Raw genomic sequence first — 24906 nt, 5'->3', positions numbered from 1 at the left:
CATCGCCCCTTGATCCAGTTTAATACCATGTCACTGTGTGAACCAAGCAGCACGCATCTAATCTATGCAAGCTAAACTAATAAAAAGTACCCCACTAATAAAATAACTCGATTTCTGATGTCGCCAGAAAAATGCCCATCAATACGACCTCAACAGACTGTACGCTGGAAACACTTCCTCATGTTTTCCATTCCCACTGACATATTTGCATCATTACACACATGTCCACTCATGCGATGCATCATTAAGCAATGCATGTTTTGAAGGAAATCCAATATGATCATGGTCAGATGGGTACTTCAAAGAATGGGGTTAGATAGAAAGAGATGTATTTTCTGAAAGGGAAATGTGAAATAATGGCATTATACACAGCAATCTGTGCAGCAATATGGGACCGCAGTATCAAGGATTTCCCCTGGGAGTGATACTGGTCGATGCCTTTTCTTTATTGCTGGCGCGGTTAGTGTTACTGGAGATGGAGTTCACTCTCATCAACATTATATATTTAACCCCTGGAGAAGAAGGCTCTCAAAGTTACTGTAACAGTGGATGAGTAAGGCAGCATGGGAGCTGTGTGGTTCAGATCTGCACTACATGTCTGGAATAGCATTTTTAAGTGAACCACTCCCTCACCCACTGGTGGTCCCTCCCGGGCAGCCTTAAGGCATGCCCAAGGGGCAATATAGGGGAAGATACAATGACAACCGCTCCTGTAACCCATGCTCTGTGGATAAATGCAGAACGCTCTGCAACCACACACACACACAAAAGAAACAAGGAAAACGTATTTGCATGTGTTTTGCATGGTTTACTGCAAGCCTACTTTTCAAACTCCCATGGTTTAAAAGTGGATAATATGAAAAGTGGTTTTCTTCAGATCGAAATGGGCTGAGTGAGCTTGCCACTGTCACATGACTGAAGCCTCCTTACGTAACCCCAGGACTCCACACACAGCTGCACTCTAGCTATGATGTTGGCCACCTGGTGCCCAGCTGAGCTATGGAGCTTAAACCCACTTCACCCTGCCAGCCGATCACATGTCATGAACCTGGATAATAGCAGCAGTGATTGTCACACAGCAGGGCAGACTGCGATCTCATGCCAGGACCCTGATGATCTATTAGATTAATCTTAAAGGATCTGATCTAAACTGGAATGGGAGATGCATGCTCATTCTGACATGAAACTTTATCTTTGATCTCTAGCTCATACGTCTCGTGTTAATATATGTTGGCGCACAGTATTTTACAGAGCAGTAAAAGTCCCATAGATCACATTGCTTATTACAAATGCAACGCTCCAGTGTTATTTTGCATGCGTGCCTCTCTGGATTTATTTTGTTCCTTCACTCTCCTCCTACCAAGTACATTTTCTGCACATTAGTTCCTGATTACGAGTGTCTCAACATTTCCAATTCGGAAACTTCTTTCCTGTGCCTTTTATTCATATCCTGTGCATGTCCAGTGCAATTTAGCAGCAGGCCTGATATCTATGTGCCCAGGGGCTGTAAGATCCAGTGTTAAACGTATTGCTTTTTGCTCAGAGACTGCAATTTTGATGAGCAAAAGAAAAGAAAGCAAATAAACATCTTTGCTGTTTTGTTAGTTCATATGTCAGCTATGCATCAATTCTGTCTCTTTTGTGACGCCAGCCTGGAAAGGGAACTAGAACATTTTCTATTTCATACAAATAGACTTTCTACTCAGTCTATTTTTAGAAGGTACAGCACAGGCTGATAAACAGGTTGAAGGGAGGATTTCAATTGCAGTACTTGGCACAAAAACTGCTGCTTCTCAGGCTACCCTCTCTCTGTGCAGATGCATCAGTAACACATACAAAATGCCAGGGTTTGCAAGCTTCTCTCAGCACAAATCAATAGAAATGGCTGTATGCTGTGCTGCAAAGTGCTCTCTTTTGGAAGCCACACGTCCCTCATGCACTGCTGGGGAAGAAGGAATTCTGGGGCTGTTGAAGTACAAAATGAAATATTGTAAAGTGGTTCTACAACTAGGTTTGGTTTGTGCCAGAGGTTTTGAAGCTGCAGGAGGAAGCCATGCTTGAGATCTGCTTGTTGCTAGCGTCATTCGTTCTAATGCCCGGTTTGAGTGAACGCTGGAGACGGAGGGCGCTTCATAGCAGCACTAGGTCATGTATACATTTCACAACATTGTAACTGAGGCAGTGAATGCACACATCAGAACTGTCTTGGTGTTACAATGGTAAGTCATTGCTCACTCCCTCACTCAACAAAAGACATTTCCGTTTCTGTCTTCACATTAGGTTGCTACTTTATTCTACAGTTCTGCTAAAATATGTATAGCTGTCAAAAAACTACAATGCATTTAATGAACAATGGCTTCAAACCCTTTTCAAACAATTGTCGTTGTACACACTTCTAAAAGTTGGCTGCTATAATAAGTATTGTGATAAACATTGTCTAAAGTATAGTAAAGACATAGAAAAATGATAGTTAATTATAAAAAATATGCATGCCTACCATACATAAGATACTATCAGTGTGCAAGACAGCAGGAACCCTTTAATTTACTATGCCCTGTATTCACTGTTTCATCAGCAAAGAAAACCAATCCAAATAATGTATATTATATTATGAACAGCTGGGCTGTGGGATTTGGTTAAAAGTGTGTCATTTGAAAGCAGATGAAAGAAAGTCAGGTGCCATGAAGCCTCTGCTGTTTGTTTTCTAGGTATTTTCTACAGTGGATTGGAAAATGGCTTGAGGAGATGTTCAGGTTGCTTAAATAATCACTTGTATTGATTGCTGATGCAGATTCAATGTTTTGAAGACACTCTGCAGAGTAGATATTATTCATTTGTGGAAATGCAGCCTCAGGATGGTTGCTGGCCTTGTTGACTAAACAAAGCCTAGTTCTATAGCTGCATTAAGCACAGCCATTCAAACGTCATGCTGTGATTAATCTGTGGAGCACAAAGTAACTAACCCTTAGGCCCCCAGTAGCTCATATGGGTCAGCTAGTATTTTCATCTAGTTAATTCTCGTATAATGGCTGGCTTTAACTCTGTTTTATTTTATTGTTTGGCAGAAGAAAACAAAACATTTCTGTCTGAATGTTCTTTGATTTGTTCCACTCCTCCTCTTATTGTTCTCAAGAGTTCCCGCTGGCAGATCTCTTTAGTGTTAACATGGAGGATGCCTAGACAGCATCATCAGATACCCTGAGATTAAGAATAAACGGAGATCTTCTCTGTTCATATGTTTATAGACTGTACTTGTAAAAAATAAAAAATAAAAAAATAATAATTATAATAATAATAGTAAAGAGCCCGGAGACATTTATGTGAAGTATTTGTGTAATAACATCAATGTTGCCACTAGCCTTCTAGCTTGACCCTGTGTTGTGTCAGACATTAGCAATGCTTATCATGACTCACGCTAAGTTTGCAGTTTCAATTTGTCAAAGCACCAAGGAGCCAAATCACTTAGTACCTTGTTTCTGTGGGTCTGATCTCAATCCTCCGAGGCATAGAAGGCAGTTTTGTTTTTTTAAATTCTCTGCTCTGGTGACTTTTCCCCAGTGCAGGCAACCAATCAGCTTTGGATTTTAATTAACCCACTCTCAACAGACTTTCATATTTACTTGCTGCTTAACATAGAGAATTGTTTGCAGGTTCCAGTGACATGCGTTCCACTGTTCTTTCTTAAAGGAAACTGGCAGTGTTGTGGGATTGTGTTCTGATTGGTACAGGCAGATATATCATTGCTCACACAAGGGCCTGATAATAACAGTAAAGGAGAATCGATTAAGCTCTGGCGTGTCCATGGGGACACGTTGCACAACATGGTCTTGTTTACCAGGCGGGTTGTGGATACTTCTTTCAACCATTGTTTTTTTTTTTTTCTGTCTCCATAAGTAGCAGTGACAGAAGCGCACAGCAATGTGAGATTCACAAGGCAAACAACGCTTGATTAGTGGGGCAATCCCAGTGGCTCTGGTAGCAATCCCCCAGTTGATGAATGAGCCAGTTGATTTCCATGTGCAGGTCTTGTACAATTGATTGCCATTGCCACTGTTAAGAGTACAGAGACTTGGCTGCACTGCTGGGCATGCTGGTTTTAAAAACACTGGTGCACAAAAGGCCCTGATGTAAACAACCAGGTCAGACGAAGAGGATCACACGAGGGACCTGGTGGGACACTGGCTTAATGCACTTACGTATATATATCTATAATATATATATATATTATCTATATATATATATATATATTATATATAGATATATATTATATATAATAATATATATTATTACTGTATATATATATATATATATATATATATATATATATATATAAATATATATATATATATATATATAATATATATATATATATATATATATATATATATATATATATATATATATATATTATATATATATATATCTATATATATATATGGGACATTTGGTTAACCTGACATTGTCTTTTTAAATAATTTGCAAGAGTACAGATCAGCCTGTGGCTACTTAATCAATATAGTAATTTACTTGTGAATTAAGAGGAGTAATAGGCATAGGCATTCCTAACATCTCATCCTCTAATATTATAATAGCGCTCCAGATCTCAGCCCAATTCACTTAATAGCCATGTAGCAATTTTTGCAAGATTAACATATTAGCATTTTCTTCAGACCATAGCGAATGGTGGAAAAGCAGACAAGTCAATTGTGGAATCTCTCAGTGTTTCTTAATTATTTCCAATGGAGGAATTGGCGCTATATGATAAAGTTCACAATATGGTTTTCAGACAGTATGGGTCACAAAGGGAGAGTTCAGTGTATACACAGGATCATTTGGGAAGGCTGCCTAGTGTTAGCACACTTGCTTATTCTCTCTCGGCCAGCCTTTTTAGAGTCAAGCCTTTGCACCTTTCTTTGCATCACCTTCTGCTTCACTGATCCAAAAATAAACACATTTTATTTCCTTTTCCCATTCCATGTACTTGGTCAACCCAACAATAAAGTGTGCCCCCCACCCTCCCTCCTTCTCCAACACCCCCTGGGGGATTTCCTCCCCCCCGAGGGAAGGAGAGCAGAGAGGGAAGAGAGGTAGCCCTTCCTCTCTAGCCCCTTCATCTCCAGCTCCCCTCCTCTCCAGCTCCCCCCTCCATCTCTCCCCTCTCCAGCTTCCTTGCATCTGTAAAAATGGAAGCCTGAAATTTCCATTCCAGCAGAGAAAGGAATAATAATTGGAAGAAAAAAAACGAATGTCATGGAATCACAAGCTATAGGGAAAATAATTGCCTTCTTAAAAAGGCATTTCCTAGCATTGCCTTGGAAGACGTTTCAATTATGAATGATCAAGCTATTTAGTGAGTACCATGGTAGCCCTAAGAACAAATAAAGTGACTTAATAAACGTACAGGAGGCTAATAAGAGCAACCTGTAGAGCTTGACCAAGAACAAGTTCAGTTTCCAGTGAAAAGCACTGCACTGCTCTTAATAATACTAAGAGTATTAAAATTGCTGGCTGCAAGATTATTCACCCCTGGTTAGAAAATCCTATACATCAGACATACAGTGGAGACACGTGCGTGTGCATGTGTGTGTGTGTGTGTGTGCGTGTGCGCTTGTGTGCGTGTGTGAGTGCATGCAGAGTGTGTTATTCCCATGTTAACCCTTTTGTGTGAGGTGTGTTGTTGGCCTCAGCATATTTAAAAACTTGACCACATGTAATAAACCAAGCAGATATTGATTTGAATGAGTTCTCTACCAGCAGTAGTACAGTTTGAAATTCAGACATGGCTGTAAACAGGCTGGGCAGCTATCCACCGACATGCTGGTGGGTAAAACACTGAAGTTGAAATACGCTCAACTGTTGCCAGCAGAACAATGTAGCAAACAAAGTATTAATAGGCTTTGGCACGTCTCCAGCTGCTGAAGTTGTGCACCAGCTAGCCAGATCTCAGCTTGCATGTCTCAGAACCCTTGGTCTACATGCTCAGCACAGCTTCACTGCACAGATCAGCTCTTAAAACAGTCCATCTCTACAGTGCGCTTATTTCAAAAGCTTTCCTTGGAATTGGGAGGAAAAAATTATAATTGCAACAACATGATCAATGGGGGGGGGGGGGGTGACTTGGTCTTTACCATGTTTAATCATACCTAAACCAAAAAAGTGGTGTTCAACAGTACTGTGGTTTAATCCCAGGTCATTAGATCAGCTTTCTTTATACGGATGAAGACACAGCCCTGCTTGTACTCCAGTAGTGCGGAGGTCTATTCAAAGACTCCTGCTTTAATGTCTCCTGGTGATCATCTCAAGAAACAGGTCAGCCTAAGCTGGGGAGCACCATTTGAAGATCAAGAACCAGCTGCATCACAGAAATGTCAATACGCTGGATACTAAGCTGATTATGCCATGCAGGGATCTACAATGTGAAATGCCGGCTGTGACAGTGCTTACTAAGGACTTACAGCACTGAACGATAATTCATTTCTTAGAAAAGTATGACATCCTTTTTTTCGTATCACAGTTTCGTGGGGTTACTGCTGTGTCCAGTGTTTAAGAGACCGCTATTGACGCAGGGCTCTGTTTAGAGGTATGAGAGTGTGGGGTTATGGTAAATTGCTGGCATTACACCTGTTTAGTTTGTATTAGTTTAAGACGGAGCAGCTACTAGTCTTAATTGACACTATACATGTACTCTGCTGTATTTGTTTCAAATCCATTGTGCTGCTGGAGTTGGTCATGCTCTGGTGTGCTTCTGCCGGGTTACTTACAGCTTACAGTTATACTGTACACTAGTATTGTAATTTCCCAATAATGGAACTGCTATTTTATTAAACAGTTCACAGCCTGTATTCAGTCTTCATGCATGCCCCAGCTCAGCCCTTGTCTCTTCAGATATTTCTAAAGGGAACATGGTACTCTGGTTGTTTTGTATGGAGTGCAGCATTGTGATTCTCCTGCTGTGTTTTTAAACAATGACTCATGCTTGCTTATCATGTCAAAATAAATTGTACGTTCTCTTGAGAGAATTAGCCTCAGAAGCAAATGCATGTAAAACAAAAAATGTCAACAATGAAACAACCAGGTCTTGAGACACGTGCATCTGTCATTTTAAAATGAAGTTGAGAACTTATCTCAAAGCCTTGTTGACAGAGTCGTGTGGGGCTTACTTACTGTGTCACATGAAGTGTAAAGTTAATAATCATTTAAAAAAAAACAAAAAAAAAAAAAACTGTTGCAGCTGGACTTTTATCAAAGCACCAAAGTGCTCCCATGCTAGTAAAATGACATTGTTTTAAAATCAAGATGAATAATGCAGTGTTAGTGCATACATTAGCACTTTGATAGCATGTTCACCAGCTTGCATCATGCTTCACTCCTAATTAATAAAGTAGATGATTAGGGTCTGAGTTTAGGTCCGTAGTGGTAGTATATATTATTGAACTTACCAATGAAGTGGTCATTGCAATATATTTGACTGCAATTGATACATCTGAAGATAATGTGTAATGATTTCTCTCTCTCCCTCTCTCTGTTTTTTTTCCAGGACTCTGAAATTCTGAACACGGCCATATTAACAGGGAAGCCGGTAACCGTCCCTGTAAAGATCGTCACGGTGGAAGAGGATGGCACAGTGACAGAGGTGGAGCAGGTGACAGGGTGTCAGTCAGCAGATGAAGATGTAGTGAAGGTAGGTACAGCCTCGCTGCCTGTAGGGGGCAGGAGTGAGATGTACAGTAGTTCAGGTAGGTACAGCCTCGCTGCCTGTAGGGGGCAGGAGTGAGATGTACAGTAGTTCAGGTAGGTACAGCCTCGCTGCCTGTAGGGGGCAGGAGTGAGATGTACAGTAGTTCAGGTAGCAGCCTACAGCCTCGCTGCCTGTAGGGGGCAGGAGTGAGATGTACAGTAGTTCAGGTAGCTACAGCCTCGCTGCCTGTAGGGGGCAGGAGTGAAATGTAAAAGAGGTAAGTAGCTCGTGGGAGAATTACTAGAAACACTAGAAGAATACTAAAGTTCAATGATAAATGTTTTGACTAAAAGTCTTTCTCAGGGTGTTGAAATTAGTTTGGACTCTCTCCACCCCCCAGTTGATAGCGTGAGCAATCTTCTAATGCTCACACTATCAACTGGGAATGCGCGAGTGCTGATTTTACATGTAGTTGACAAGAGCCTTGCAGAGATGTTGCAGCAGGACAAACACCCAGGCAAGTCTAGGTTAAGGTCCCAAACCGTGTTGAGATAAGATGGGAAAATAATGTTCATACTGCAAAGGGGTTGGAGCTTTACTGAAAAGGTGATTAACTCATAATCAATGATGTGCCACTTCCACCCAAGTAAACATTCTTCTTCATTCCGTGGATTATTACACTTCTTATTTCGTCCACTTTATTTCACAGCTAAAAATGTAATTGAACTGGGCCTAGAGTGTTTCCGAGGCAGTGCACAGGCTAAAGACTTTCTATACATTTCAGTAAAATCAATCCGGTGCAGATGGTCATGTAGCAATGGCTTCAGGAGGGTTAGCAGTGGGGGGCAGTCATATTTTTTAATATTCTGCATTATTATTACATTTGCCCTCTTTACCAGCGCATGCTGAAAGTGATATCTTAATACCTTAACAAAGCATATTTACAAGAACACACTGGGTCTGTAACATTCTAGAACCGTACCCAGCAACACTGAGAGTGCTTATCTATTTATCAAATTCTAGAACCATACCCAGCAACACTGAGAGTGCTTATCTATTTATCAAATTCTAGAACCGTACCCAGCAACACTGAGAGTGCTTATCAATTTATCAAATTCTAGAACCGTACCCAGCAACACTGAGAGTGCTTATCAATTTATCAGCAACACTGAGAGTGCTTATCAATTTATCAAATTCTAGAACCATACCCAGCAACACTGAGAGTGCTTATCAATTTATCAAATTCTAGAACCGTACCCAGCAACACTGAGAGTGCTTATCAATTTATCAAATTCTAGAACCGTACCCAGCAACACTGAGAGTGCTTATCAATTTATCAAATTCTAGAACCGTACCCAGCAACACTGACATTGCTTACCTTATCTGTTTTTGTTTTTGTAAATGGAAATGAGTTAGCCCACACTACCCAATTGCGAACTGAAATTGCAATCCAAGATTTCCATAATTTCATTTCTGTCATTTTTCCTAATAAATTGAAGACAATAACTTGTAGAAACCAAACATTGTTTTGATCGCAGTGACTCTCTTAAGTGATTTTTCCATTATATAAAGCAGTTATCTGTGAATGAATATCTGCAATGCTGTCCTTTGTGATGAAGAATTAAAGGCATAAGCTGCCCTTCATATACTGTTAGAAAATGCTTATTCCCCAGCAGGGTGTATTGCTTCATTTCCAATAGGGGTCATAGCTGGTTTGGACCTAAAGTACAAAACACCAAAATGAATTAAATCAGTAATGACTGAAATTCCATTAGCAACAGTATAATTACATACCATAGTATCTACTTCTTAATTAACATACTATTAAACCCAATGTTACAGTAATTTACCATAAGCATACACATCAGTAAATTGATGTGACTTTGGAGTTCAATATATTCAATAATAATAGCATGTTAATTACATGTTAATTAACTAAGAAAGTGCTCCTTTAAATAATACATTTTAAGTCAGTTTTACCATTCAGGTTAAAGTCTTATGAGTATGGTGGCAGTTCTTTACGTGTCCCTTGATCTGCATTTCAGTGTGATCAGTTTCTCTGCCACATCTTTCTCTGCAGTACCGATCCTATCCACTAGATTGGGCATTTGAGGCTTTGATAAGTGGATAAACTTTTTAAAAGTGCCTGCATGCAGAAAAAGATGTGTTTAACCTGAATATCTTGAGCTGTTCACACTGTGTATCACTGTTCTGTGTGGTGGTGAAGAAGAAGAATATAAACATGTGTCTTAATTACAATGGATTCATTGGTTTAATTACAGTGAGTATAACTAGTAGCAACATCTCTTCCAAACCAAGCAGCTTCAGCACTGAACAGTGACCTCCAGCTGTATACATGATGAAAGCCCTCCTCACCACAGTAATGACCTGTCCGACTGGCCACGTTGCTCTTCTAAAATGCTTTGCCTGCTGCTTCTTGAGGACTTGGCATGCGTTCAATCAATCACTCAGTCAATCAATTTAACAATCAGCCATTTAAAAAACACAGATTTGCACCAAGGGTATTTTTTCCACTTCAAGGGATGACACTGATCTCTATGTGTCTCACGGTTCAAAGGGGACCTGCTTGGAAAATCAATAAGTGCTGCATCCAGTTAACAGAAGCTTCATTTTACAAGAGCTGTTTAACAAAAATGTATGGATTTTTAGCTTGCATGTCACAGCTGCTTGGTACCCTCCTGGTGTTTTCTTTTTGACAGCTTCTAAAACTTCTAAACCCTTTTTTGTATTTTCTGATGTGTTAAAAAGCACTGGGGGTAAAACATCGCGATTGCAAGGCACAGAGGATTTTAAAAAGCAAATACGGGTTTTCTGACCAGTGTGGTGACTGAAACAGAAAATGATTAGTCAATCTAAACAGGAAGAAGATTGCATTCGTTAATATGACCCTGATATACCATGACCGCACCAAGCTGTTTTCAACGTTCATACGTAGAAATTGTTTTGTAGCTTTGTACCTTTACATACTGCCTGCCTGTGATAATGCAAGGCAGCCCCTATCTATTAAATGAATAGGGTTATACAATAACCCTCTACACCTACTAAAAAAACATGAAACATTCCAGAGGATGCAGGATATATTATCTTACTGGTCATAACTATAAAATGATTCGGTAAACTATTGCATAACCTTACATAATAACTCCTGTCGGTTGTGTGCAGCAGCTGTGTAGGCTGTCAGTGTGAATTAGTCAAAGGTTTTAGTTCACAAACCTATTTTTAGCTCAAAGAGCATCCTGCAAAGAAAAAAAAAGCATTAATTCTGCAACGTGAAGCATAAAAACAATAATTTTACAAATGCATGATGAATGCAGAAATGACAGCTGTAAGGTGTGGTGTTGTGGGATACATTGCCCTTGTGGATTCAGTCCTGTCCTTTCGGTGAGATGAGATGAGGTTAAAAGCTCTAAAAACACGAATGCATGCAAACCTGTCTCTCTTGCATTGTGGGTAAGACGCTCGCTTGCGGTGCGTCCAGCCTTCACCCTGTTACATTCTGGCTTTGGGACAGAACAGCTAATTCTGAGATCACCTTATCGGATCACATTAGCAAACAATGAAAACAAAAAAATCATTCCAGAGATTAATGATTAACAAATTGGGTTGCGTGGTCTGAACAATTCTTATTGAGAAAAGCTTTCTAATTTCTCTGTTTTAAAGAAAGAAAAAAATCTAAACCAAAAAAATGTATAATCTACAGAGCTGTAACTGATAAACTAAAAGGCTACAATCAGCAAATCAGTCAGTTGTCACAGAAGTGTCCGCTTCATAAATAAGTGCTCTAAAAGTCCTTTAAAAGGAGCCGTAATTGCAGATTGTGTGAATTGAATTTGCATTGTAAACCCTGCAATGAAAGCGGAGTGTAATGAACAGCCCTGTGTCAGCTGGGGCTCCTCTTGGGATCCGGGTTTATGAAGCAGATGATGCTCTGATGATGTTTCTCATAAAAAGAAAAGGCGACTCAAAGCCTTTCAGTTCTGTGGCATAATAACAGGCTTCCTCAGACACAACATTTCCAGTGTGATGGTATTATTTGGTGGCCGAGGCGTTTAATGAACTATCGTTGCTGTGTTCTTCAGAGGAATGGACTCCCCTCACTGGAGTGGAGAAGCTGCTTATCTGATGCTACTGCACTTGTACAGGGCTGCTGTTCAAAGCTGCTATTCCATTGAAGTTCTGTGGTTTAATTCTGATTTAAGAATGGTGTATTAAATAGGCCACACAATCAATCATCCTGGTTTCTCGCAAATGAACTGAAACGGCTAAGGGATCTGTCGGAAACCACATCGTGGGTCTGTGATAAAGACAAATGATATTTCACCATACAAGGAATATTGCAATCTCAACAGCTAGGTCTGCATAATTAATTCCTGACCAGACAGCTACCATATTCTGTCTGTATAGAGTATTTTATCTTGTTACTGCACTAGTTAAGAAAAAGTTTTCAAGTATTTGAACAGTGTCAAAACTAGTTTAGGCTTAACCTCTGTACCTTATTTTAAAAGGTCACAGAAGCATGATAGTGGAAACCTTTTGTCCTTGGCTTGTAAAATACTGAGAATACAAATGGTCTGAGACCTGCCTGGGGTATTCATGCGGCCGTCCCAATATTCTAACCTTAGCAGCAAAGTCTTAAATGTTAGAGCCGCTAATCGATAACTAATTACTTTGCAATTACCTTCTAATTCATAACGCATGCTATATTACGGGAAAGACAAAACGTGCAGGACTGTGCATGTGTAGTTGGTGCTGTAGATCTATATATATATATATATATATATATATATATATATATATATATATATATATATATATATATATATATATATATATATATATATAAAATGTGTATATATGTGTCAATTCTACTTCTGAACAAATCTTTTGTATTCAGGTTACCTGCAGACCGGGCATTACTTTGTGCCCATTTGCCGGCACATCAATCTGAAAGATATTTCGTTCCCAGTCTCAAGCCCACAGAGAGCCATTAGTGGGCTCCCTGATGTTATTACCATGTCATTACCTTTACTGACAAGGTGCTCAAGGATATGGCAGTTAACAGTTAAAGCTATTGTGTATTTTATAATGTCTTGAGGAGCCCCTTGGTACAGGTGTGAGATCTCTCACCTATCTAATGTGTTTTTCTTCACGTTGCACTGTGGATCATTTTCTGTATCAGTTATCTCAGCCTGGGGGCATTTTGACCCTCAGGAGTTAAAAGCAACCCTGAAAAGGTCTGGGCTCTCAAACACATCTTTCCTTGAAGTGCTGCTTGTACACCAGAGTGTAACCGTTAACCTTTCCCCACTGCAACAATGTACCCCACTAGATGTAAGAAAGACATCAGTAAGAAACACCACATAGAACCAAGGTGCTGTTTCCTGTATCCATTAGGGGAAAGATTAGTGGTTACAATCTGGTGTAGCAAAACTTTAAAAAGTCACCAGGATGCGATAACTGAAAATGATAAAGGGAAAGGGAAAGGGAAAGGGAATCTAAACAAGAAGACAATTTGTACGAAAATCATTTTTAAGGAACAAAAAGAAGTGTGCGTGTTTGTCAAATGAATATTAACGTACGTTAAACTGGGATAGAGAAACAGTTCCTTTGCATAGTGGATTTGTGTCTATCTGTTCTCTTTACGATTCAAATGAACGCCTACCCTACTTTAGTCACTGAGTGTTATACTGCAGTACTGGGAACCCGGCTGTGGTTGATCTTTAGTTTGCATACCTGGCATTAAAAACAACAGGAGCTTCTTCACCCCCTCCCTTTGGTTAGCAGCCTGAGTGCATGCCCTAGGTAGTACTGTACTAATACTTCACATCTGCCAGGCATTGAAATATCTCCTCTTTAAATGAATGAACCGCCTTGGGATTTATTCATTGGCCTCTTAGCATAATATTCTGATCCTGAACTGTGTTATTGAGTGTTCCTTTCTGCCGTGGAGAGAAGCATGGGAATCTGCATCTCAGTACTGGCTGATTTAATGGTATCAATGCTGCAGCTGGAGGTATTGTCATAAAGATGAGCATTAGGGAGCATTTCTATTCTAGTTCATAAATGTGAGGTGACAGGCTATGCGATTAACTCCCTGGATTTATAAAGAAATGTTATTACCTTAACAAAATACAAATAATAGAGGAAATTGAGAAAGCAGGGGGAAGTTTGTAATAGAATTGGGCATTGACATACATATAAATCAGAAGAGGAAACTAGTGTTATGAAAGCTACCAGCTAACGGTCTTAAACAGATCAACAGCTGCTAGTCTTCGAGACCCCGGAGAGGAGCTCTATGTCTGTGCTTCAAAGTTCACAGGACTGAGGTGAAGTACAAACAGTAAAACAAGAAATCGTTGTTAAACACACAGTGTGTAACTGCTGCAGTGTGAGAGTATGTTTGACCTGACTTGAACAGCATTACTTTGCACATCTAGCAAACATAGCAACCCCTCCAAATGATACCATGCGTTTCAATGCTATTTTAATAAGTCACGATGTACCGTAGTCACAGGCCTCTACCTAAACTGTATAGCTGCCATTTCGATTAGAAAAATTCTCTTTGTAGTTCCATAAATGTATTATGCATCAATCACAGAACTAGATCATGCTAAATAAATGTGGTGAATATTATAGATTGGTGGCACTGTTTCTTACTTAAGGGGGTTAAACAGCATGGCTTAGCTAACCTGGGTCGGTGCAGAGGGCTGAGTCACAGGTCCTTGTGCTGTATGTAGTGAACTGATGCACTGTGGCCACCTTCGTAAAATCTGTTAGACTGAAATGGCAAAGACATGATGGAGTCAAAATAATGAGCAATAATGTCTCTCTGTCCTACAATAGGACGATCTCTCTCAAAACCTTACAGCAGGATTCATTTTTCCTCTCTTATCTAACTCTGTTGCTTGCAGTCAGAGAGGTAACAGCCTTGTTCTTGCATTTAAAAAAAAAAAATAATGTGCCTCCTCCAGAGTGGTGTCCCCCGTCCCCAGTCCCTGTCCCCCGTCCCCCGTCCCCACCCCCTGACTGTTGACACATCTGTCACGGTAGATACCTGTTTTCTCGTTTGCCTTTTCTCCACTCTGCTGCTAAGGCAGAGAGAGTGACAATTGTTCCAGGTAACTTGACGCCCCTGTCTTGGAAATGATTGGTCTTTCTCAGCCATTGGTGGCATTTTGCATTGTCAGCTGAACAATCTGTGATTTATCATGGAGAAAGAAAAAAGAGTGGACCTGCTGCAGCCTGCATTGTAGAGAGGAGAGGGAATCGGTTAGGCCTTGAAGATGCTGATTCATTCAGTGAGTAAATGTGCGCTTTTGTCTTTGCGGGAGTGGTGCATGAGGCTTTGAGAGTCTGGCTTTTGCCATTATGCGAAATAGACTGTTCTTTATTCATACGCGGTACAGTCAATGACTTAACTGGGTTATCATTTACATTACCAGAACCTGTGTGAGGAGTCTTGATGTAATCCCACCCTGCTCCCATTGGTGTCAGCATGACTCCCTCTGCTAGACATCACTTTCTGAATAAGCACTAATTATAGTTATTATACAATACCTTGCCAGTGAACAGAGACATTTCTCTTATTATTATTATTATTATTATTATTATTATTATTATTATTATTATTATTATTATTATTATTATTATTATATGAATATGTGCCAAGTGAAGAACCTTTCAGAGTTCTTGTCATTTTCATTCCCTAACTAAAAAAGCACAGTACCATTACAAAGCAGTGTAGTAAGTTGATGTTTATGGATAGCTCCCCCAACACAGTTCAAACTTGCTAGCAGAGTAAGATCTGTGCAGTGTTAGTCATTAGTTCACTTAGAAGATGCTCTGCCTGTGACTCGAACATCCGTGCAGTTCCTCACCCGTCTCCTCCTTTGCTTTCACTCCAGCCTGGTAATTACACTTGGCACATTATTGATGAGTCTGCTTTCAAAGGGTAAAATAGGAAGCAGACAGGGTCCCAAGATTTGCTTCTGATCCTCTGAGGAAAGAGGAATCCTGTACCCTTTCAACACCAAGCTATTCGGAGCAAACTCATTTGAAGAGCAAATGTTTTTGTTTAGAATTTCTCATTGCTCAAAAGAAAGATGACAATGTGTTTGTTATTTATGAAAAGATGCAAGCTCTGTTTCTCTAAAGCTTACCTGTTGTCCAACCAAAAGAGCCTGGTTTTGAAATTCACATATTAGTGAAGGGAAATCAACAGTGTGTTTCTATACACAAGAGGAGCTTATGGTTTGTTCTGTATCCCAAAGAAACACACACACACATACACAGTGGCCAGTGGTAGTGTGGCATTCCTTTTTAATACTTACTTTAGATGCATTGCACACAGCCTGTATTCTTGTGCCTTCTCACTCTCTTACCTACCCTGAAGTGCTAATGACAAAAGGGCGGGTTCAGAGATTCAGGTTGGCATGCCACTGGGTAATGGGGCTATCTTTGAGTGTATAGAAAATAAACAGCAGTAGGGTTGGCTTTCAATGTGTTTGGAACCCTTCGGAGATTTTATTAAAAGCGGCTTGTAAAGTGCATTGTACAATGCGACTGAGCACAAAAGAAAGGCAAGCAAAGGATTATGCAGAGCTGTACAAGTTTATTTAAGCAGGACAGGGGCAGCCTTTATCATCACAATGCCAGTCTGACTCCAAGACACCAGGGGCCTGTGGGTTTGCTCGTTGGCACACACAGCGTCAGACGTGCTGTTTTAAGTAGGAAGGCTGCCACACAACACAAGTGAATCAATTCATTCCAGTCAAGTTACTGTGGAGCCAACAGTAACATTAAACTAACTCAACTAAGTAGCCTACTACTATCAACATGTTCCTATTGATTGCGGAGACCCATAATAAATGTTCAGAAGCCTGGTAACCAGGGTTACACTTCACCTGCAGCCTTGTGTCGGCACTTAGTAATTCAGTTTGCATTAGGACTGAGGTACTGATAAACACCACACCTAAAGTAAAGAGTTGTCTTCAGAGCAACACCAATACTTACAACCCTTCGTTTTTTCTTCAGTGATCTAAATGAGTATCACGACTTAATTAAATGCATTCAAGTTGCACAGCCTTTCCAGTGCAAATTTGCAAAGTCTCATCCCCTCAAGAAGTTCCATGGCTGGTTTGACGGAGCTCAATGTCCTGTCACGCCTGCCCAAATCATTTAGGCGTCATAAATGTCTTGAAGAATCCTGCATCACATTAATCAAGCACATTAGGAGCCCAGCTAGCGAGCAGTTACCTTACTAAATCACATCAGCTCATACCCCTGGGTGGGCACGCTTGACATCAATGCCACTGCGGACAGCTAGAATGAATAGATGATCCAAGGGAGAATGATAAAGCGTTATGACAGGACTTGCTGTGTATTAAATACTGATAAGCAATGTTGACATGTTTTGCACACTTTGTGAAAGTGGAGCTGCTGTGAATCTCTATAGCACTGTACTGTCGTTTAGCTTGTGTGGTGTTGGAATGATCCTGTCGACAGGACTGAATTCATAAGAGCAGGAGCCCACCCAGTATGTGTGGTTGTAACGATCGTTTCCAGGCCTCCACTTGTCTGGACCTGAGCAGGATACATGTGGGAGGGCTGAGGCCCTGTATGTGAAAAACTATGCATTGCGTGTGCTTTTTTTTTTGTTGTTGAAATTAGTTTGATATATTTTTTGTGTAATCTTGGCAGGGATGAGGTTAAAATCCCATTCCTGCCAAATCCATGTGCAGAATGTGGCTGGGTCTTAATTGATTAATTGAGGAGCAATGCTGCCCAACCACATGGTTTAAAGGAGGATCCAGATCCATTGCTGTTTGAGTTAGTTTAGGGAAAGGAATGGAAGCAGCATGTTGTGCTCCCTGCCACTGCACCATAATAGCTCTGCTTGGGTGTGGGGTTCTTGATTTGGATATTGGATATGTTTGTTTGTTTAAATATTTTGTTAAAGTGAGACAGACGATCTGAGCTGCAGTCTTCCACCCCTACGTTTGCTATTCCTACCGCTGGCCAGCCTTGACCACAGCGCTAACCTACCACAATACAGAACCAAACATAAAGAAACCCCATACACTGTATTTACAGAAATAGTGTAACGTCTGTGTAGTGAAGTGTATGCCACTGTGCTGTAAGGAACGCTGCTTGCAAATCTTGTTGTGGCGAGTCTTCCTACAGCTAGCTGAGGACATTTAGATAAATAATCACAGTCATTGTAGGAGGTTGATGTTTTCATTTTTCACCATTATTGTTTTGTTCTTTTTGTTCAGATTGCTTGTTGGAAAGTTTGTGCAAAAAATGAATTATGAATAAGGAGCAATACATATTGAGATTTAAATGAAATCGTGAATTAGTTCATTTAAGCAGTTGAAAATTCCACAGAACAAGTTCTCACCACAAAGTGAATTGACTTGTGATTAATTTGACACACAGCAAAGCGCTCCGTTAGTCAAGAAACGAATGAGCCTGAGTCTCCGGTTTGTCACTTCCATTCGTTTGCTGTCCTTTGGCTGACACTGGGATTCCTGATATCTACTGGGTTAATTTTTCTGTTGTTCAAAAGCTGCATGCTGACAGCAGCTGTGGACTGAATATAGATGATTCGGTTTCCGTCTCTGTCTGTGTCTAGACAGGGTTTTGCAGCCTGGATCTTTAGACCTCAAAGGTTCTTATTATAGAAAAAAACCTTTGCCAGCCCATTGTGAAGGAATATGCACAAGCCAAAGGCTTTAACTTACACCATCTTTGTTAAATAACCGCTTTCTGTCTCCCTCACTCTTAGGTGTCGGAGACATGCGACTTTGTCCTGGTGAACGGCAAAGAAATGAAAGGGAAGCTGAATGTTCAGGTGAGCTTCACCTACCTGTACCTGAGCGCTCAGCTGCAAATGACCGTGTGGGTTCCCAGGCTGCCTCTGCAGATCGAGGTCTCAGACACAGAGCTCAGTCAGATCAAAGGCTGGAGAGTGCCCGTCGTCTCCAGCAAAAGGTGAGCTTCGTTGCCTACTTTTCTGACCGACTCAGCAGGGCCCTCGAGCCAGGGGTCTCCAGGTCTGGTCAGGTCAGCTGTTTTCAGTGATAAGGCTCGCACTGCAGTTTCCATAAATCCTATGTGTGGTTTTGATTAAGGGAACTGTCCTGGGAAAAATGATAATATGTTCTGCACCTGCCAGTAAATACAAGCTTAAAATGCAGTTCACTTAAAACGTGGAAGCGACTGTATGTGTGACACGTGTACCGTATCACAAGCGATTGTAAACACTGACCTTCACATTCTTGGGCAAACTTGGAGGTACCCCAGGCTCATACACATGTGCATTTGAATGTGGCTAATGATTTACTCAGTTGTTTGGTTTTTTCGAATATATCTTGCATTCTATACCTTACAGGGGGATGCTGCTAAAAACTGCAGAAATGTATCGAAATGTGAAATTTGGGGTAAAATAATCTGCAGAATAAACAAATGCTGTGTAAACTAAATATACTGTTGAATTCAGTTAAATCCACAAGCCATGAGCTATATTGAAATCTGTAAGGGTTAGAGTCAGGGTAAGGGTCAGGGTGAGGGTTAGGGTCAGGGTTAGGGTCAGGGTAAGGGTCAGGGTCAGGGTAAGGGTCAGGGTGAGGGTTAGGGTCAGGGTGAGGGTTAGGGTCAGGGTGAGAGTTAAGGTTAGGGTTAGGGTCAGAGTTAGAGTTACAGTGGGAAGGTGGCATAGTATATAGACATCTTGAACTGAAAAGAGCAGCAAAAATCCCACTTATTGTTCAAATGCTCATTTATTTACCTAAATTAAATATTCAGCAAGTTAAATATCCTATTCATTTATTTATAAGATAAAAAAACAAAAAACATGCAGACTTTTGAAGATTTTTAAGAAATTGGATTTGGAATAAAAAAAGGAAGCCTTGCAGTAGAAAAAATGGCTGTGTTAGCCAGCACATCTTTGCATGAATTATGAAAAGGATATGTCGGGAGGGTAAATCTATTAAATGCAGTGTTGTGTGCAGGCCAACCCGTGACAGTGATGACGAGGAGGACGATGAGAAGAAGGGCAAGGGCTGCACCCTTCAGTACCAGCATGCCGTGGTGCGGGTCCTGACGCACTTCGTGGCTGAGCCCTCGGACCCGGCTGGAGAGCTCCGCTACATGCTGGGCTCCGACTGGCAGGCAGACATCACAGAGCTGGTGCTGGACTTCTTCAAGGTGGAGGAGCCACGCATCGCAAAGCTGCAGGACGGCAGGCTGCTGATTGGAAGGGAGCTTGGCATCACCACCATTCAGGTATCGCCCGTGATTATAAAACGTGCAGCGGTGCAGAGTGTAGAAATACCGAGAGAGACTTGAATAAATTCGACAGCAAGTGACTTCAAGCACGGAAGATGTTGAAAAAGACTTGTAAAGGGGAATGTCAGAGGCCCTAATCATTTGATTTTCTATTTCATACAGGCCGAGATGCGCAATTGGTTTGAGTTCTGAGAGCTCAGCTCTGATCTTTTGTCGAAATATTAAAAAAAGAGAATGGTGCTGTGGCTCTCTTTCTCAGGTCCTGTCCCCTCTCTCCGATTCCATTTTGGCTGAGAAGACCGTGACCGTCCTGGATGACCGTGTCACAATCACAGACTTGGGAGTCCAGCTGGTCACCGGGCTCTCTCTGTCCCTGCAGCCAAGCGGAGGGAGCAACCGAGCCATCATCGCAACCACCACTGCACTGGAGCTGCTGCAGACACCCCGACAGGTACTGGAGAGCGTGATCCACAGGAGCGCCTGCAGCCGGAGAGATACAGGGGAAGAACTAGCTTAGGGCATGAGGTTACTGGCAGCCTATTGAAACAGTCTTTTTATTTTATTACGTATTAATAACTATGGCTAAAAAAAAAAACAACAGATTCTTACAGTAGCTGTCATTATTGCATGTTGCTTTTCTACATGTACAGACAGTTCTACTTGCTTATTGATATCTGTGGCTGTTGTAATGGCAGGAAACAGTGGTGACGCAGTAAGTAGGGTTATTCATACAGACTGCAGGCTATGGTACAGCATAGACTTGAAACGCCCCTTCCAAAGTGCACTGTTTTGTACACATGTCCACACTCTCACATACAGTACACATGGGTCCCATACAGCCATTTGAAAATACAGGTGCAGAAGAACCTGACAAAGCTTTTAAAGGCATTGTTCTTTTTTTCAAGCTTCTATGGGAGAGAGATGTGTGTATGCAGGCAAAGCTTCTGTTGCTGTGTTCTGATCTGATAGACATGTCTGTGTGCTGGGTTGTAAGTGTGCAGGCAGGGAAACGAGTGAAAAGATCACCGAACTCAGGGGCTCCTGACACCTGAGCTGTCAGGAAAGTGATACATGGAGAGAAACTCCAGCGACATCAACACTGTCTTTGTTAAGATGAGTACCGACAGGAGGAAATCCCAGCCTGGTTTAGTTTTTTTCAAGTAACATGCCTTCTATTGTGAATCCGAATCATCAGAACCATCAGAGGGCTGTTATGGTATTTGCCTTGGCGATTCTGAAGTATCTCTTCAACTTCTAGGTGAAGGGCAACAGTGTATCTGAGGAATTGTACAGTGGATACATATTGCAGCATATGTATCTTATTCAGTCTTTAATCAATCTGCAAGTGGGGCAGGAAGATACTAGCACAGCGAGTGGAAAAGAGCATACAACTGCATAAAAGAGAAAACGAATTAAGGGCAAACCCAGTCAAGTGCCAGCAGAATGTGACAATTAATAATCATTAACCAGGAGCAGAAGGTGGGATCAGACAGGTCAGGCTTATTAAGTCAGTCAGTACCCCCTTATTTTCCTTATTATAAGTTTGGGAGGCGAGCCTGATCGCCTGCTTTTGAATACAGTTATAACAGAGTAAAGAAGATTGTTCCCGTTCTGGATATTTATTGGATCTAAACGTTGAATCTGTTTTGTTTTCCACAGGATGCCATCATTAGCGCCTGGATCCAGTTCAGTGATGGCTCAGTTACACCGCTGAATATTTACGACCCCAAAGACTTTACTGTCACCGCGACATCCTTGGACGAGGCGGTCGTTTCCACCTATCAAGACTCTCCCATGAAATGGCCGGTTATAATTGCCGAGGGGGAAGGCCAAGGCGCTTTGGTCAAGGTGGAGATGGTGATCTGTGAAGCCTGTCAGAAGTCGAAGAGAAAGAGCATCCTGGCGGTGGGGAATGGAAGCATCAAGGTCAAGTTTGGCCAAAAAGATGCCGATCAGATGGGAGGCAGAGCAGACAACGGCCAGGGCGAGGGCACTCTGGAAAACAGTGCCAGCGATCGCAGGCAGAAAGCAGAAGACAAAGCAGGGCAGGAAGGCTGGAAGTACAACAGTGCCTCTTCTGATCGGGAGGAAGGAGCCATGAGGAAAGTCAGCACCACCACCAAGACCACGATCACCAGCAGAGTGGACGGGGGCAAACTCTCCGGTGGTGGAGGGCAAGTCCAGAACATCCCAATAGACTTCACCAATTTCCCGGCTCAGGTTGACCTGCCGGGAAGAGGAGGGGAAAGCGACTTGTCACAGACCCCGCGGGGCCTGAGCGACCTAGAGATCGGAATGTACGCTTTGCTGGGCGTCTTCTGCCTGGCTATCCTGGTCTTCCTCGTCAACTGCGTGACCTTCACTTTGAAGTACAGCCACAAGCAGGTGCCGGAGGTGGAGCAAGGCAACATGAACCATGCCCATGACTGGGTGTGGCTGGGGAATGAGGCCGAGCTCCTGCAGCACCACCACTTGGACAATACTGCCCAGCAGGACGAGTGCACCACCATCATCGACAAGGAAGAGGGGCACGAGGAGAGCAAGTACCTTCTCAACGGAGGCTGCCAGAAGAGTATCCAGGGCCAGGTTCACAGGCCTGCCGATCCGGGATGCAACGGGAAAGACCTTCGAAAGGACCCCGTGAACTCCTCCACCTCCAAGAGGAAGCAGGTGAAGTTCACCTCTTTCGCCACTGTTCTTCCAGACGAAGGCAGTGGCCCGTACAGCAGCTCCGTGTTAATAGGCAACGAAGATAATATCAAGTGGGTGTGTCAGGATATGGACCTGGGACAGTCGACAGAAATCAGAACCTATATGGAGAGGCTACAAGACAATCTGTAAAATAAAACAAAAAAACAGGAGGAGACTGCTTGTGTTTTTAATTCACCTTTATGCCTTCATTTCTGAACCGGGAGGAGGGGGGTGGGGGGTGTGGAGGAGCGATGCATTGAGTCAGCAATACAAGTTTTGCATGAGCAATGCACAGACTGACAGACTCTGAGTAAAAGGAGTAGCAGTTATAAGTTTTCATGGAAACACATTGAAGGGACTGGTGAACATTTATTGTAGTGCCGAGGGGAGAGCTGAAGATACAGAGCAGCACATGAAGAAGCTTACAGAGACACTGAATGGAAAGGCATACACTGTACTGTACAAGCAGGCATAGTCACCATGGACTGGCAATGACTGGGAGGAAGGCCAAATGAAGTCAAAAACATTGCTAAGACTTGGATTGGAACTTTGGACTCCTTTGGCAACGCCTTACAACAGACAAGAGAAACATTGTTACAGTTAATTCCAAGGAGTTCATCTTCAAACCCCATTGTTATTGTTTTAAAGGCCAAAATAAAGAATAGATTATATATATATATATATATATATATATATATATATTATATAATATATATTTTATATATATATATATATATATAGTTTCTTTTTATCGTTAAGTTATTATACCTTTTATATGTCCTTTTTTTTGTCCATATGATTTTCAATATATGCACCAAAAAAGACAAAAATGGTTCTCAAGTTCTCTTTGAAGAACGATGCACTTTCCTTTAGAAAACGTTCAGGTTTCATGTTAGTGTGAAAGCTGAGTGAGATTGATGAAAGCAAAGTGTTGCTCTGCTGCCTTTAATGTGTCCAGAGACTCGCATTACCTGTCTGAGGTTTTTGTTCTCCTATTAGAATGGGAGATGCTGGATTGAAACTTCGCTCAAGGGACAGACATTGAAGGTAATAGTGAAGATTTCCTTTTAGCTGGTGCTCTTGAAAAGGCAATCCTACACACTCAGCAGATAGATAGGCCACCATTGTACTTTATAGGTCAGATAAAAGTTTTCACAAAGGTTTTATAATCAATTACATGATCAGTTTTTCACTGTTTATTATGCAGTCGAACGCTTCATGTGTAATTCCTTCAAAGTGAAAAACTCTGATGTTGCTGAAGTATAGAATCACCTTCCCTGTTGATCCCACCTATTTGTGTGCATTGCTGTGGCTTTCAGCTTCACTGGAACTGTAAACCAGATGAATCAACACAAGGAACACTTCCTCTCAGAGAAGCAGAGGAACACTTCCTCTGAGAGGGGACAGCACAGGGAGCAGAGGAACACTTCCTCTGAGAATGGACAGAGGAACACTTCCTGTGAGAGGGGGCAGCACAGGGAGTAGAGGAACACTTCCTCTGAGAGGGGACAGAGGAACACTTCCTGTGAGAGGGGACAGCACAGAGAGCAGAGCGGGACTTATATCTGCAGACCAACATGGACAGGAGGCTTGTGCTGTACCTTCAGAGGCATTTTAGAAGCGAAGAAAACGAATTAGCTAAGAATAGTTAATAACAATTGGGGAGGGAATGACAATTTTAGTAATAAACCCAAATGGAGCATGACAAGTGTAAAAGGAATAATTTGAAATAAATAATAACACAATGCTGTAGAATGCTCTAAACAGGAACACCGCGGACAGAAAACTAATTCCACCTACAGCTGCGTTTTTATTCTTCTTGTTATTTTATTGTTTTACAGTATGGTGTACCTTTTTATTGTTACGTGGCAATTTCTTCATCTTTGCTTTAAATCCTGTTTTTTATATATATATATATATATATATATATATATATATATATATATATATATATATATATATATATATAGACACACACACACACACACATTTAATTTGGTAAGTTATGTTATGTGGTAAGATGACAACCCCCCTGCCCACCTTACAACTCAGGTGACTGCTTTACCAGAATATACCTAGAATGCATTGTAGATTGTACGAATGTAATATTTATTTATAAATAATATTATACACACACACACACACACACACACAAAAAAAAAAAAGTTGTATTTTGAACGAAGTTCAAGACAATTACTGGGTTAAGGTCTAGTTTTTTTTCCCCCTCT

The 24906-nt window shown here is 41.4% G+C and overlaps 1 protein-coding gene across 1 annotated transcript in view; it reads left to right on the top strand.

Moving 5' to 3' along the window:
- LOC121296866 (transmembrane protein 132C-like) overlaps positions 1-23325 on the top strand; it is a 96296-nt gene extending 72971 nt beyond the window's left edge. The window contains exons 5-9 of the mRNA XM_041222742.1: positions 7538-7681; positions 18486-18691; positions 19711-19984; positions 20247-20438; positions 21647-23325. Coding sequence (XP_041078676.1) covers positions 7538-7681; positions 18486-18691; positions 19711-19984; positions 20247-20438; positions 21647-22828 — 1998 coding nt within the window. The 3' untranslated portion in view covers positions 22829-23325. The remainder of the gene's footprint in view (positions 1-7537; positions 7682-18485; positions 18692-19710; positions 19985-20246; positions 20439-21646) is intronic.
- Positions 23326-24906: the final 1581 nt, after the last annotated feature.

Source organism: Polyodon spathula, chromosome 22 (genome assembly GCF_017654505.1).
Source record: "Polyodon spathula isolate WHYD16114869_AA chromosome 22, ASM1765450v1, whole genome shotgun sequence".
Lineage (NCBI taxonomy): Eukaryota > Metazoa > Chordata > Actinopteri > Acipenseriformes > Polyodontidae > Polyodon > Polyodon spathula.
This window is presented reverse-complemented; position numbering and strand designations above follow the sequence as displayed.